Source organism: Capricornis sumatraensis, chromosome 5 (genome assembly GCF_032405125.1).
Source record: "Capricornis sumatraensis isolate serow.1 chromosome 5, serow.2, whole genome shotgun sequence".
Lineage (NCBI taxonomy): Eukaryota > Metazoa > Chordata > Mammalia > Artiodactyla > Bovidae > Capricornis > Capricornis sumatraensis.
The window spans coordinates 70324849-70338181 of NC_091073.1; the positions used below are offsets into that span (position 1 = coordinate 70324849).

General features: G+C 54.0%; 1 protein-coding gene across 1 annotated transcript in view; it reads right to left on the bottom strand.

The window, feature by feature from the left end:
* Positions 1-13333, bottom strand: part of MINDY4 (MINDY lysine 48 deubiquitinase 4) — a 118246-nt gene that overhangs the window by 21716 nt on the left and 83197 nt on the right. The window contains exons 14-15 of the mRNA XM_068973121.1: positions 11464-11531; positions 17-80 (exon numbers count right to left, since the gene is read on the bottom strand). Of these exons, the coding sequence (XP_068829222.1) occupies positions 17-80; positions 11464-11531 (132 nt within the window). The remainder of the gene's footprint in view (positions 1-16; positions 81-11463; positions 11532-13333) is intronic.

Consider the following 13333-nt stretch of genomic DNA (forward strand, 5'->3'; position numbering starts at 1 on the left):
CACCCTACCCACTGACCTGCGTGCAGTATCCGTGTGCTCCAATCAGGTGGCTGGTGGGGACGTCAAAGTCTTGGCGAACACTGGAGAGCAAGAAGAAAGGGCTGTTAGCATGTCTCTGCCTGACTCGGGCTGCCAGGCAAACCTCAAGGGTGGCCGGGGCTTCCCTGGGTTCCAGGCTCAAGCCCAGGACTCCAGCTTTGTCGGGAACCTGAGTTTCTGAGCTCTGTGCCCACCCTGGGGCCGGAGCCTGGGACTCAACTCTGCTCTGGGCAACGGCCTCCACTCTGGCTTCATCAGACCCTTTGTGGACAACCAGAGGTTGGTGATAGAAGCATGCCAGGGCAGAAAGGGCCCTGGGTTCGGAATCCATACCCTGCATTCACACTCCGTCATTTACTGATGGTGGGGGCTGGACATCCCCAGCCCTGTCCTCAGAATACAAGTCAGTTAAATAGGAGGAATGGCCTCGAATGCCTCCTTGAGTCCCAAAACAATAGCTACCGCCACCTGGGCACACTGTATCAAGCCGAGTATAACCAATGTTTCCTAAATCTTGAAAGAAAACCAAGGCTCCAAGAACTGACTTGCCCAGGACACTCAGCTCATGGGTGATGGGGCTGGAGGGCGATCTAGCTGCCAGTCTCAGTGGCCTGTGTTCCCCTCGCCCCAGGTCACCCCTGTGGCTCCACCTTCAGAATGGGTGCCCCTGCAAAGACACAAGGTGAAAAGCAACTTTGCCAAAAGAAACCCATCAAACTGAAAGGAAGAGGTTTCTAGGACTGTATGCTATTGGGGGCCAGAGCAATGCAGAGTATCCTGTCAGCACTGGCCCTGTCACATGTGAGGTGAGTACTAGGAGGCAAGCCCCTTGCCCCTAAATCTCAAAACCATCGCATTGTATGGAAAGCTCACCATGAAGACAGTACTCCTTTTACCCCAAAGCAAATCCCTCAGGACACAAAGCATTGTTGCTGGACAGAGCTGTGGGATGGGTAGTAAGAAAGGAGCTCCCCTCCACAGACTGCACTTGTAGAGGACAGCAGTTCAAACCTCCAGCCACAGGGGGAAATGGCAATTACTGTATTTTATAGACATGGAAGGGCTTCCCAGGTGGCGCTAGTGGTAAAGAATTCACCTGCCAATGCAGGAGACATGAGAGAGGTAGGTTTGATCCCTGGGTCAGGAAGATTCCCTGGAGTAGGAAATGCCAACCTGCTCTAGTATTCTTGCCTGGGAAATTCCATGGACAGAGGAGCCTGGCGGGCTACAGTCCATGGGGCTGTAAAGAGTCAGACATGACTGAGCTTTTATAGACGTGGAAAGAAGCTCAGAGGTTAACACCGGGGGTAGGGGTGTTATGTGAGGCCAGGGAGCTGGCTCCCCCTATAGCTGCCCACCCAGCACGGGCCATGGCCTGGCCTGCCCCCTACAACCCCACCCCAAAGAGAGTGCCAAGAGGTGTCCCAGAGGTAGGAAGAGCCAAGTAATCATGACGTTTGTTTTTCCTTACAGTGGAAGAGAAGAAAAATCTGGCCTCAGTTTTCATGCTTTAAATCTAAGACCTGTCATAAGTCCATAAACCTAAAACATACACCCTGGTTCCACCGTAGAAACCCCAGCTCCACGACTCCACAAGAGGAACCCTTTCTTGTGGTTTTTACTAACTGTGGTCAAACAGGGATGGTCCGTGGTCCACATGGCCCTGGGTTAGCACTGCAGAGCCCAGCCGAAAACCACTGAGGTGGGAGTCCTTCGGAAGGGCCCTGGTGGCTGGCCCACCAGACATGGCCCAGCAGGCCTGGGAAGGAGTCAGCTGGGGGGACAGGGGGACAAATGGCCGAGGGTGGCGTGCAGCTGGTGCTGGCTCGGGCAGAAGAATTGATGGAAATACTCCTCATGGCATACACAGGCATCTTCTGAAGGGAAGAAAATAACCTCAGAGGGGCCCTGGGTAGACTGATAAGCATCGCTGGCCCCGAGCCACCCCGAAGCTTTCAGAAGCAGTCTGATCTTCATAATCTCACAGTTTCATGTTCACCCAGAAGGGCTGAGCGCCTGCGTCAGCTGAGAGCAGAGGGACGGGCAGAGAGGACAATGGGAGGAAATGGTAATTGCATCCTTAGGTGCAAACATGATGGGAAATTCAGAAGTAGACTTAGATATTAAAAGGGAGTAACATCTGTATTTCATATCAGGGCGTTTGGGAGACGCCAAGGAGCAGCTTATGGCTTAAAAGATTTACAACTTTGGCAAATCTAGATGCCCAGACCTCCCTCCAGGGGAAATCCCTGGAGAGCTGAATGTGAGGAGTCTCGGAGCAAAGAAACAGCAGTTTCTGCTCTGCCCAGAGATGAGGCAATTCACATGGCAGGGCCAGCACCACGCCTGAGTTCTAGCCCTCGTTCACTGTGGGGCCACAGACCTCCCCTCTCTGGGTCTCAGTCTCCCCTTTTGTAATATGAGGGGCTTTGTGCAAGGCCAGGCAGTGTCCCAGGAGTAGAGGCTGAATCAGTTGGGGGGTGGGGGGTTGCTGCAGGGCTCTAGGGTCCCTACCTTCTGAGCTTCTGAGCTTCAAGTTGCAATGGGCCCTCCCCTAGGCTGACCAGCATTCCAGTCTAATGAGGAGGTTATTACTTCCATGGTCCTCCTGGGGGCTAGACAACACTGGACCCAGGGGAGTTCTGCAGAGCCCAAGGACCTGGGCACTAGACTGGGTGACAGGAGCCAGGAGGAGTCAGGGCCTGATGAAGTCTGTCCCCTGAGACTGTCCTGTACTGGGGACCCCCTCAAGGAACAGGAACTTGCCTGGATTTTAGATTGCAGGAAGCACAGAGTGGTGGGAGCTTGAGCAGACCTGCCCAAGACATGGAAACTTACGAGGAGGGGCTTGGCCCTAACTGTCCTGCCACCAACCTCCTCAGCATTCTGGAAGCCAAGGGCCAGAACCTGGATCAATGGTCTGGGGTGATGGCCCAACCCTAGGGGTGTCCAGTCCACCTGCTGACAGAGGAGGGGGCTCTGCTCAGTGTGTCAGCAAAGACAGTTTCTCCCAGCTCTGCCTATGTCGGGAGGTCCTGAGACGCTGCTCTGCACCAAGAAACAGAACAAAGAGGGCGTCAGGGCTGGCAGATTCCCCAGGGCCCAGCATTGTGCAGGTAGGAGAATGAATGGCCAGAGAAAGGATGCAGCTGGCCCAGAGGTAGTGACGGGTGCCAGCTCACTCTCAGGCTGGAGCTGCTCTGAGAGCTCCACTGGCTCTGTCCAACCCTCCCTCCAGCACAGGGCTGGCGGGGGACAAAGGTTCTGCCTCTGAGCAGCTTCCAGGGCACAAGCCTCGGACCTGCAGAGTCTGCGGTCTCCGACACTTTCAGGAACACCTGAAAGTCTTCCCTAAAGCCTTGGAGGCCAGCAGGCAAGAACCACCATCCCTGTGATGATGGGGAAACTGAGACCCAGAAAGGAGAAGAGACTTGGGGTCATACAGAGTCAGCAGGCCAGGACTGTGTCCCTGACCTGACACCAACATCACACAGTGCAGCCTGAAACACATGATCGTAGTCAGCCTGGTCGGCCAGCTTCAGGCAGCTACGGGAGCCCTGCAACCCCACTGCTGGTTGCCACCCTCCCTGGCTGAGACACAACTTATCCCTTCACTCTAAAGCCTACCCAACACACGAGTGAACGTGTGAATCTGGGCATTTTGTGCAGAAGTTTCTGAATAAGAAGGATACGCCCAAGTGGCTGAGAAATAGGGTTCTGGTCTACAGCCAAAATTCACCTAAAATCAGTGTCCGTGAGAGGCGGGGTCAGTGGGGTCCTGGCCTGGCTGGGTGACCTCGGGCAAGTCACTGCCTCACTCTCAGCCTGTGTCTTCATTTATAAAACCAGAGGCCTGGAGCAGAAAGGTCTCCAGGGACCTTCCAGGATGTGAACAAGTGTGTCTGATCCACAACTCTGATATTTAAAACATCATGCTTAAAAATAGTTGGTAATTAACCAACTATTTTTAGCAGGAGGACCTCACCAGCCACCTTCCCTCCATCTGACCTCTGGGGTGCCAGGCCCAGGGCACCCCCAGACCCCACTAGGCCAGCTCCTGCCTGTCCCTCCCAGGAGACCCTCCCCCAGATAATGCACCTTCCACTGTACTCCCAGCCACCTGCAGTGGCCTCCAGAAACCACCAACTATTGCGGGGACTTCTATTGACTCTTGAGGGCAACATCAACAGTGAAAGGACAGCTGTGGAACAACTAAGAGAACCTGGGCCCTCAACTCAGGGACACTGGAATTGCTCCCCTCTCTGAGCCTCAGTTTCCCCACCTGCAAAATAGGTATGAAGACACCTTTTTTATTACAGAATTGCTGTGAGAACTGGATGAGATGAACTATATAAAGCACTTGACATTTGGGAAATGTCACTTCCTGTTTCCTATGATAACAGCCATAACAACAACAACAAAAAAAAATAACAATGACTGAGCAGCCACGATTCCTGGAACTTCGACTATTCGTATCACGGCCAAGAACCCAGAATAGATGGAAGCTCCACTCCCAGCGACTGAACTGTGGCCATGGATATCTAAAAAGGATCTGGATGTGATGGATACTGACTGTTTTCTCAGGAAGGTCGGCAGGGGATTGACAATGAGTCAGAACATCTGGGTGCCAGCTCCCCTTTGCCACCTGCGCTGTGACCTTTGGTAAATTGTTTTCTACCTCTGAGCCTTGAGCATGGCATCCCCTGACAGGGATAACAATAACCACCTCAAAGTGTTGTTGCGATAAGGGATGAGCCCATAAAAAAGACTTCCAAACCCCAGACAGCTCCCCAGATGGGAGGGAACAGGTGCTACTTCCATTCTGCCGGCAGGGGCCCTAAAGAGGAACGGGCTAGATGGGGACCCAGGAACAGGGCAAGGTATGGGGATGGAGAGAGAGGGACAGACCTAAATGAAGAAAGAGAAAACAGAGATGCCCAAGCCCTTCCCTCCCCATCCCTTTTCCCCCTCACTGCTCCTGGTCCTCCCCCTACAGGCCCATACCTTCCTTCCAACCACACCTGGAGGAACCATTCCCCGAAGACCTCTCAGCAGGCCTTCACCTGCTTTATCCTTGCTGCCTGCCACGACCCTTCCAATGAAGCCCTCAAGCTCTGCTAAATATCATCTCCTCCATAAAGAGACCCCTCCCATGACCCAGGAGAGAGATGCCCCATCTCTCTGTGGATACCCCCTTCCGAAGAGTGCTCCCCCATACCCACTGCTTGCTGGGTGCCAGCCTTGCTCCTCCAAGCAGCAAGGACTTGGAGGGTCAGGGTGACACTGTCCATCCAGCCCCACAGCATGCAGAACTGGGCCCTAACCCTGCAGGTGCAGAGCGGATGGACCGGAAATGATGTGAGCTTGGCCACACCCATCTTATGGAACACCCTCTAGAAGTGGGGTCCCAGGCCGTGGTCAGAGGCAGGCGGAAACAAGCTTCCCACCCAAGCAGCTGAAGCTAGACTGGAACAGGAGATTCCTTCCAAAGGTGAATGGTCTATTCTTCCTCCTGAGCCCAGTCCTCTCTATCCAGGCATCTGAGCAAGCCCTTCGTGAAACAAGCAGGTGTAGCTCTAGGGTCAATGGGTAGGGCTGCTGGGTCACCAGGCATCAAGAGACCCTCCCAGCTCTGCCACTAACCCTGGGGTGGTCTGGGCTTGGTCACCCTTCTCTGCATCCAGCCCCCGGGGTCTGTCTGTGGGCGGACCTGCCACCCTCAGCCATGCCCTGCTGGCACTCACTGGCCATGACTTGCCATCTCAGCATCTAGGAGCAGACCATGCTGGCTGAAATGAAGTGGAGAGTGAAGCCAGGAGACAAACACCAATTTGTTTGGGACTCCCTGGTGTCCTGTTTCCCATTCTCCTTCTAAGTGGACAGACATGGCCGAGCAGAGCCTGTCATTCCTCCCCCAACCCAGGAAGGGCCATGTAGGCACAGGATATGTGGGCGATGGTGTCAGCTGTGTGCCAACCTGCCCTGAGTTCTAAGAGCCTTGGTTCCCATATCTGCAAAATGGGATAATGACCCCAGGCCTATGGGCCTGCCCCTTGGGCTACCATCAGCCTGCAAAGCCTAGGGTAGGCTGTTTTTGGTCAGCCTCAGTTGAGTGGGAGGCACGCCTGCTTCTGTCTGCCTCCAAACACTGCCTGAGACCCAGCTTCGGGAAGCTGTTCCAGGGGCTGGGTGTGGGCAGGCTCACATCATTCGGGGCCCATCTGCTGTGCACCTGCAGGGGCCCAGGGCCCCTCCCTCTCCCCTCCACCTCCAGCCGAGGCTGCACCCTCAGATCCTGGCTTCCTTGGGGTGAGGGAGCGGACCAGAGAGCTACAGGACAGAACTCTGGTCACTGCACAGGAGCTGGGAGACAGGGGAGCTGGGCGCTCCCAGAAAGGGAACCCAGGAGGAAGCAAGGTCAGTCGAAGGAAGGGGGTCTGGGGAGAGTGTCTGCTATTTCCAGTGACAAAGTATAGGCAAGCCCTTTGGGTCTGCCTCCCACATACCACCCTGGCCTCTTCAGACGCAACTGCTGAAAGCGCTCACTACCCCTCCTCCTTTGCTGTCGTTCAGTCGCGAAGTCTTGTCAGACTCTCTGTGACCCCATGGACTACAGCATGCCAGACTTCACTGTCCTTCACCATCTCCCGGAGCTTGCTCAAACTCATGTCCACTGAGCTGGTGATGCCATCTAACCATCTCATCCTCTGCTGCCCTCTTTTCCTTTTGCCTTCAAATATGGCCTCCACTGGAATTCAAATCCAGGTTAAAGGTGACCTGTTCATTGAGAAAGTTCCTATCCTCCAGTCTCCCACCTATAGTCAAAAGAACTTGCCATGTTGGGAAGGAGGGCCATTAACCATTTTGCTTGGTCTCCGTGTCCCACCTGGAAGAGACAAGGGAGAGAGGCGAGGCTCCATTCAGGGTGGAGTCAGGGCACACGGTCTGGGTGGTTCTGTGTGCACCTCCCTTTCTGGGCTCGGGTTTAGGGAGTACGACAGGAGGGTGGAGGAGAACGCTGACGAGAATCCTGTCTATCCCTTCCCACCAGGACAGCACATCTGGGGCCACCAAGATCCTATGATCCTTAGCAGAACAGCCCTCTGCTCAAATCCCTATGTCACCAGCCAGCCCAGCCCCCCTCAGCCAGACCGGAAGCTTTGCCGCTGCTTCTCTCCATCTCTGAGGGTGTCCTGCCGGGCCCAGATCTAACCCACCCCCAAGCTCAAGCCCCCTCCAGCTCCTGGATATGTCCCACACCTCAAGGTCCTCAGCATACAGCCCATCCCTCGCCCATCCCTTCCCCAGCAGCGTGGCGGGTCCCTGGGCGGGGGAGGAGGGGCTGACCACCTTCGGGGGCAGCTCCCTGAGTTCACATGCCCCACAGTAGGTGCAGCCCGGGCCTGGCCACTATGAGGTATCAGAAGTGGGGACACGACACAGCTCCCGGTAGGCGGAGGAGTGCCAGTGAAAAGGCTCCCTGGAGCCCACCATGCAGGAGGCTCCCCTGGGAACACGGCGGAGACACGCGGAGGAAGAGTGAAGAGACGGGAGGACACCCAGTCCCAAAGACACTGTTTGGGTTTCTAGATCCAGTCACTCCCAAAGCCCTGGGCTTGACATGAATCAGTTAATAGTGTTTTCTGCTTGTGGTAGGAAGTGCCTTTCTGTTACTTGCCTTTGCCTAACCAGCACTCATGGCTGGCCTTCAGTTCCAGGCTGTTTCGCTGCGTTGCTGTTTTCACTGTGTTGGAGACGGTTACAAAGAACACAGAGCCACATGGCGTGGGGGCTGCTCCACACCCTCAGTGCCTGGCTTGTGCTGCCCAAAAATTACTTCAGCAAATGACAAAGTACTGCCTCTTCTGGACTTTCAAGACTGCCCTTGGGCATCCAAAGTTGCCACTGTAATGAATGCCAAAGGTCTACTGAATGAAAAGGTTTTCTTCACAAGCCGTCTCCCCCCACTCTCTGGGCCTAAGTCACCCAAGGGGCGTCGCCCAAGCCCTCCCTGTGCCGAGGGGCTGGCACACCCCTGTGCTGCTGGCACGGAGCTGACCTTGACCCCACAACCCTGAGCATCTTTGGGGTTTCTGAGAATGTGCTGGGGAAAGTTCTGGGCCAGGCAGTTTGGAAAAAAGGGAGGCTAGGCAAACATGAAAGCTTGCATGAGATTTACTGTAAGCAACTCGAGATCTTAGGAAAGAAAATAGATGGCTTGAAATCAAGCAGAAAAATAATAAAGCCTTCTCAAGGCTTTGCACTCAGCCTGGAGTAAACAAAACTCAAAGGCCAGCTTTGCTGCGGTTCTTTCAGCCTCTGAGGGCGAAGGGGGCAGGCTGCACCCTACTGCATCTGTCTGTCCATGGTGCCCTCACCCTGGCTCCACCCAGTGCTGGGGACATCCCATGGACACCAGGATGGTGACAGCCATCCCCTGGGACTCAGACATGTGTCTCAGAGCCTTGCTAAGAGGAGGGTTGGCCGTGCTCTCGGTCACACTCACACTTCTGCACACACACAATCAAGTTACCCTTCCCAGTCTCAGATACAATCACCAAAACCCACATCATCTCACACCCAGGCCTGCACACTCACTCATCTCTCATCCACAGTCATCCCACCACACACGCACACAGACTCACACTATGTTTGCGAAGAACTTGGTGTGTTTCCCAGCCATCCCTGCTCCGCTTCTCCCGGCTGAACAGCATATGATTTGAGAGACTTACGCTCTCTTTTGGGTTACCCACTTTATGCCCCAGATCACCCTGAAATGGCATCAAAGGATTCAGCAAAGCTAAATCTGAACCCCAGAGCAGGGAGGACCTTGGGTTCACCTGGTCCTGTGGTTTTTCAGCAGTGCTTGCAGATCTGGGATTTCTGCAAAGAGGAGTCTCCAGGCAGCAAGGAGGACCCAACCCCCATTTGCAGGACATCCCCATGGCCTGGTCTACACCACGAGGCACCCAGCCAAGACTGAGGGCAAGATAGGACAGCACAGGACAAGAGAGGCTCTGAGCACAGCTAGGATGGGACGGGACGCATCACAGCCGCCATCCAAGACCTTCCACCCCTGGAGACCTGCCAGGCACACGACAGGCACTTTATTTAACCCTGTGAGGTAGGAATTATCAGCCCCATTATACAGAGTTAAGAAGCTCGGGCTCAAAGCTGTATGGAGGCAGGCATGAAACCAAGTCTGTTTTACTCCCAAGTTCAAGTCCTTAAACAACAAACCCAGAGAGTCCTGTCTGGGACCCGGCTGCCCGAGATGAGCTGTGTAACTCTCGGGCAAATCACTCAACTCGTCTCTCAGAGCCTCATTTTCTCATCTGAAAGAGATGCTGACGGAGGTGGCAAGAGTGCCACCTAACAGGATTGCTACGGGGATTAAACGCATCTTGTGTAAAATGTTACAGCCAAGGACCCAGCAGGTGGGAAGCTTCCTGCACGCTGGCTGCTGTCCTTCTACTTCTGATGAGAATGCTCTCTATGGTGTCTACTTAGGAGAAGGGAAAGGGGAGCCACAGGAGTAAGACAAACCCCGCCAATGTGCTGCCAGGGCCAATGCTTGGGCGGGTCTCTGTGAGGTCCTCTTGGCAGGCAGGGGCCAGGATGGCTGTAGTTGCCCAGGAAGGTTTCAGAACCACAGGCCTGCAGTTCACACGGGAGGTCCTCAGGGGCCCTGAGCAGGAGAGACCATCTTTACATACTCTCTCTGGGTCCAAGAGGACCCCACAGTGCTGTGTGTGTCTGCATGTGTATCTGTGTGTCTGAGTATGTGTATGTCCCTTTCTCTGTCTGTGCATGGTGGAGGCGGAGGGGCCTGGCAGCCCCTTCCCATGGGCATGAGGTTGTGCTGGTCCAGCAGGGCAGCCTACCCCAAAACAGATGCCCCACAGGTACCACGGCTGAGGCAGGCACCTAGCGGTCCGACTTGGTTGGATGGGGCGGGGAGGTGGCAGAAACCACCCCATTGGTGGAGCTCTGGAGAACATGAAGCAGGGTCTGGATGGGGGGCCCTGAAGGCCCCTCAGATGGACACGGCTGCCTGAGCAGCTCCCTAAGAAGCATGCACGTGAACAGGGGGCCCAGCTTCCAGGCTGGCAAGTGGCACCAACAGCAGAGACACTCTAAGCATAGAGACCTCGACCCCCAGAGTCAGGGGGCCCCCGTGCAGAGGAAGAAACGGGCCCAGAGGACTGCAAAAAGGCCTGGTCCTCCAGTCAGGAAGCTCAGGATTGTCCCCCACACACTGGTCAGCCCAGGGATTAGCAAACCCAGGCCTGGGGAGAAGGCAGTGCTGCAGCTTACGGTCTCCGTGCACGTGAGCCCAGCCAGGAATGAATCATATCATTATGGCAGGATTAGAAGAAAAAATGCCATTAGAAAGTGCACACACACGCATTTAATAAGGTCAGTAGCAGTGAGCAGCAGGCCGGCCCGCAGCACGAGGATACAGAGCTCTGGCCTCCCTCTCCTCCCACCGGCACCCAAGGCCTGGGGCAATGTGGACAAGACCCACCCAGGCCCAGGATCCGGGAGCAAGCATCTCCTTCTGCTGGGCCCCCCGCCAGCCTGGGCACCCCACAGCTACTCTTTCCACCTCCCCTACTCAGAGCTGTTTTCAAATCTTCCCCAACACCATACACACCCTGCTCCCCCGTCAAGTGAAAATTTATCCCCCTTGCTCTCCACGTCCTCTGGGGTCTGCGCTCTGCTTGAAAGTAGATGGGGTAATCGATTCTACTTTACAAACCTATTAATGTGCTATTAATCTGTTACCCTCCCTGGTGACACAATGCTCAGGTGACAACTATGGAAAAGAGGGCTAAAAGCACCCAGGGAATGAGGGTGATGGCAGAGCTCCAGCTCTCAGGCAGCCTGGGAGCCTGAGTTTGACAGGGATGCCCAGAGTACAAGTCGGGGACCCAACCTCCCTGCTCCCCCAGCCTCTAAGGCCCCGGTGCACCCCCCAACTCAGCCCTCAGAGTTGGCTCTAGACACGAACCTGGAAACCTTTGGGACTGCCTTGGCCTCCAGCATGTCCACAGGGCCCGTGGCCATCTCCCAGCTCCCAGCCTCAACTGTCCAGCCCTGCACACATCTAGGAGAGTCCACGTGCACCCTCAAGTACTCGCCCACTGCAGTGCTGCTAGGACCCCAGGGGGGCTATGAGCTATTGAGGGGGTGTGGGGGGTCTTTTGGATCCGAGGCCCCTGCACTCCCCAGTACATGTGGGGAGATGGAGGAGAAGGTAGTGCTGCCCTTGTGTACAGAGGATGAAACTGTTCTCTCCACTAGCCTACCGACCCCCCAGTTCACTGCCACCAGGCTCACTGAGCACCCACTGCGTGCCAAGCTCTTCAGTGACCAGACAGATATGCCCAGCTCCGGGAACTAAGTGGGGAAGATACTCACAGCTCTGTGGATCTGGACAGGATGGCCGACAGTGTGAGCAGGACACATCCGTAAGGGCCTGCTTCAAACTGGAAAGAGGAGAAAGTAGTGAGAACCCATCATGTGTCTGCACCTCCCTCCTCTGGGTTCCTTGGGGACCACACCCTGGGGAGCAGGCTGACTCCAAGCCAGCCAGCTGCTTCGAGCTGGGTCCCAGAGGTTGCCAGATGAGGCCACAGCAGACTCCATGCAGGTCTGCCAAACCAGATTCCCAAAGGGATGAGGAACACACAAGCCTGAGCGACAGCGGAGCAGATACAGTGCCCCAGAGGGAAGTAAACACCCACGGCCTCGGAGTCCTGGAAGCTCGTGGACAGTGGTAGCCTCCACTGCCGTGCAAGTGTCTTCTGCTCATTATCACAACTAAAACTACCCCAGGCCTATATGATAAATACCATATTCACTGCCCTCTGCTGTGCAAGGAAACTTGGGCTCAGAAATTGAGCAACTGGCCCAAGGTCACACAACTTGCAGGCAACCCACTGGGAATCCAGGGGGCTCCCTCTGATTCCAAATCCCTTATTCCTAAGGGGTCCTAAGAACTGCACTGGGCAGGGAGCAGGCTGGAGGAGGGTCAGGTGGGGAGGTGCTAGTGAGGTGACCCTGGCAAGTGCAAGGGCAGAGTCTGTCTTTTCAAAATATTTTCCTGTTCATCATGAATTTATTTCAAATTAATTTTAATAGTTTTTAACTATTGCACTAAAATATTATTTATGCTGATTACTAAGGTTTGAGCGGACCCCTTTGAATTTGGGGAGTGCCCCACTTGCATTCCCCTAGTCTCAACCCTGGTCTGCAGCCAGAGGTCTGCTGCCTGAGTTTACATCCCAGCTCTCCACCCTGACTCCTAGCTATGTGACCACAGGGACATTTCTTAATTTTTCATCCCCAGTCTTCTCATCTGTAAAACAAGGATAATACAAACAGGAGCCATCCTCATAAGGTTGTTGTGAAGATTAAGTGAGATCGCCCTGGTAAAGTACTTTAAACAGGGCCTGACACCTATGTTAATAGTCAGTCTGGTGCTGGGTCCTCAAGGCCCACCTGTCCAGTGAGCCCGGCAGGCCCAAACAGGCCACGAATGACTAGGATGGACTATGTCACTTTTGCTTCCTAGAGGAATGCTCTGCCAGCTGCAAAAGGGTGTGAAGGCATTACTCATCCTCCTATGGGGACAGTACCACTTCTGTGAGTTATTGTTGGAAATGCTGCCTGTAATTATAGTCATTGTTATTAACGGGTGATCAGTTTCTTTTTGAACTGAAAACTGAAAAAAAAAGTTTACTGTCCTGGAAGAATGAGAATTATATAACTTACCGTATTTCCATTTTGGTTTTGCCTTGGCTGCTAGGAAGCTGAGAGCCAAATATGATATTCAACTACACAAACTATTTTAGCTCAAACTTCTGATAATATTTTCTTTTCGTCAAAATATAGAATTTATCAGGGGAAGACACATACTATATGTTACCACTTTTATGTGGGATTTAAAACATAAATGAATTAATATAATAAAGCAGAAACAGACTCACAGATATATATATCAGTGAGGAGGGGAAAGGGAGAAGGGAACGAAAGGGGTCGGGGATTAAGAGGTACAAACTATCTTGTGAAAGTGAAAGTGTTAGTCGCTCAGTCAGGTCTGACTCTTTGCAATCCCAGGGATCAAACCTGGGTCTCCCACATTGCAGGCACATTCTTTACCATCTGAGCCACCAGGGAAGCCCACAAACCATCATGTATATCACACAAATATATTGTACAACACAGGGAAATACAGTCACTATTTTATACCTTTAAATAGAGTATAATCTGTAAAAATAGTCAACTG